The sequence below is a fragment of the Trichechus manatus genome, unplaced genomic scaffold (assembly GCF_000243295.1).
Source record: "Trichechus manatus latirostris isolate Lorelei unplaced genomic scaffold, TriManLat1.0 scaffold00167, whole genome shotgun sequence".
In the NCBI taxonomy this organism is placed as follows: domain Eukaryota; kingdom Metazoa; phylum Chordata; class Mammalia; order Sirenia; family Trichechidae; genus Trichechus; species Trichechus manatus.
In genome coordinates, this window is record NW_004444103.1 from 1,070,919 (window position 1) to 1,072,084 (window position 1,166).

General features: G+C 47.6%; 1 protein-coding gene across 1 annotated transcript in view; it reads right to left on the reverse strand.

Annotated features, from left to right (window-relative positions):
• Window positions 1–2: 2 nt before the first annotated feature.
• Window positions 3–1,166, reverse strand: part of LMOD2 (leiomodin 2) — a gene marked incomplete at its 3' end in the record, with an annotated part of 10,344 nt that continues 9,180 nt past the window's right edge. Inside the window, exon 2 of the mRNA XM_004386551.2 lies at window positions 3–995. Within this exon, the coding sequence (XP_004386608.1) occupies window positions 3–995 (993 nt within the window). The remainder of the gene's footprint in view (window positions 996–1,166) is intronic.

The following is a 1,166-nucleotide window of genomic DNA, read 5'->3' on the forward strand; positions in this document are numbered from 1 at the left end:
GGGGGCGTGGCCGCCGGAGATGGAGGCCGGCTCCTCACAGTTTGGACTTTCTTGGGAAGTTTTGGGGATGACCAGGGAGAGTGCCTGGGAGATGCGTGAGGTGAAGAGCCAGGAGTTCCTCTTTGCCAGACTTTGGTCCTAAGGTTGGCTCCTGCATCATATCCCTCTTGCTGTTTCTGCTCCTGCATCCGCTTTTGCCTCTGTTTATCCATATTCCTGGTCAAAATGCTCGTCATGCTCATTCTTGGTCCTGGGAGCTCAAAATGGTAGCCCAGCCGCAGCAGCGTGGTGTTCTCCTTCAGCAGCTTGACGATCTCCATCTCCACCTGGCTGCCCATGATGTGCCTCTGGTTGTGGAACCGCAGCTCCGAGAGCATAGTGTTGTGCTGCAGGGCTCTCATGATGGCCAGGATGCCCTTCCCCGTGATAAAGTTGGACTCGATGTTGACGCTGGTGACGTGCTCGTTGACCTGGAGCATTTCCGCAATGGCCAAAGCCGCACTGTCATCAGCACGTGTGTTGGCCAGGCTGAAGGTCTTCACCACCGTGTTGTCCTTGAGGGCTTCAGCAAAGCGGGTGAGAGTCTGCGATGTGATGTTCTCTATATTGTTCAAATTGACTTCTACGGTGTCAGGGTCATTGTTTTTAATATTTTCCAAAGCATCCTCAATAACCGTAGGATTTCCACAAGGGTGAATGGCAGCAGGGGACTCTGTGTTCCTTCCACTGTGGCCATTGGTCAAGTTTATGTTTTCTATTTGACTTTTAAATATCTTTGGCTTAGAGGTGTCTGAATTGGCACTATCATAATTTATAGTTCCATTAATGCCTTTTCCTTTTTCAATGGTTCTTTCCTCTTCATCGCTATCTTCTTCCTCCTCTTCCTCCTGGGACTCCTCCTCCTCTTCCTCTTCTGTATACACATCCTCAGAAACCTCACTGTTACTTCCAGTAAAGATAAGCTCTTCTTCACTCTCCTCTTTGTCTTCTGCAACCTAAAGAGTATGGTAGACATCATTAAGTTTTTCATTTTTAAGTACATTTTTTAATGTACAAAGGTAGCACACAGTATGAAAGCATATACTGACAAAAGTTAATCATCGCCTGCTTCTGATCTCACCAGCTCAGGTGACCGATGTTAACATTTTGTTGTGTATCCTGCAACA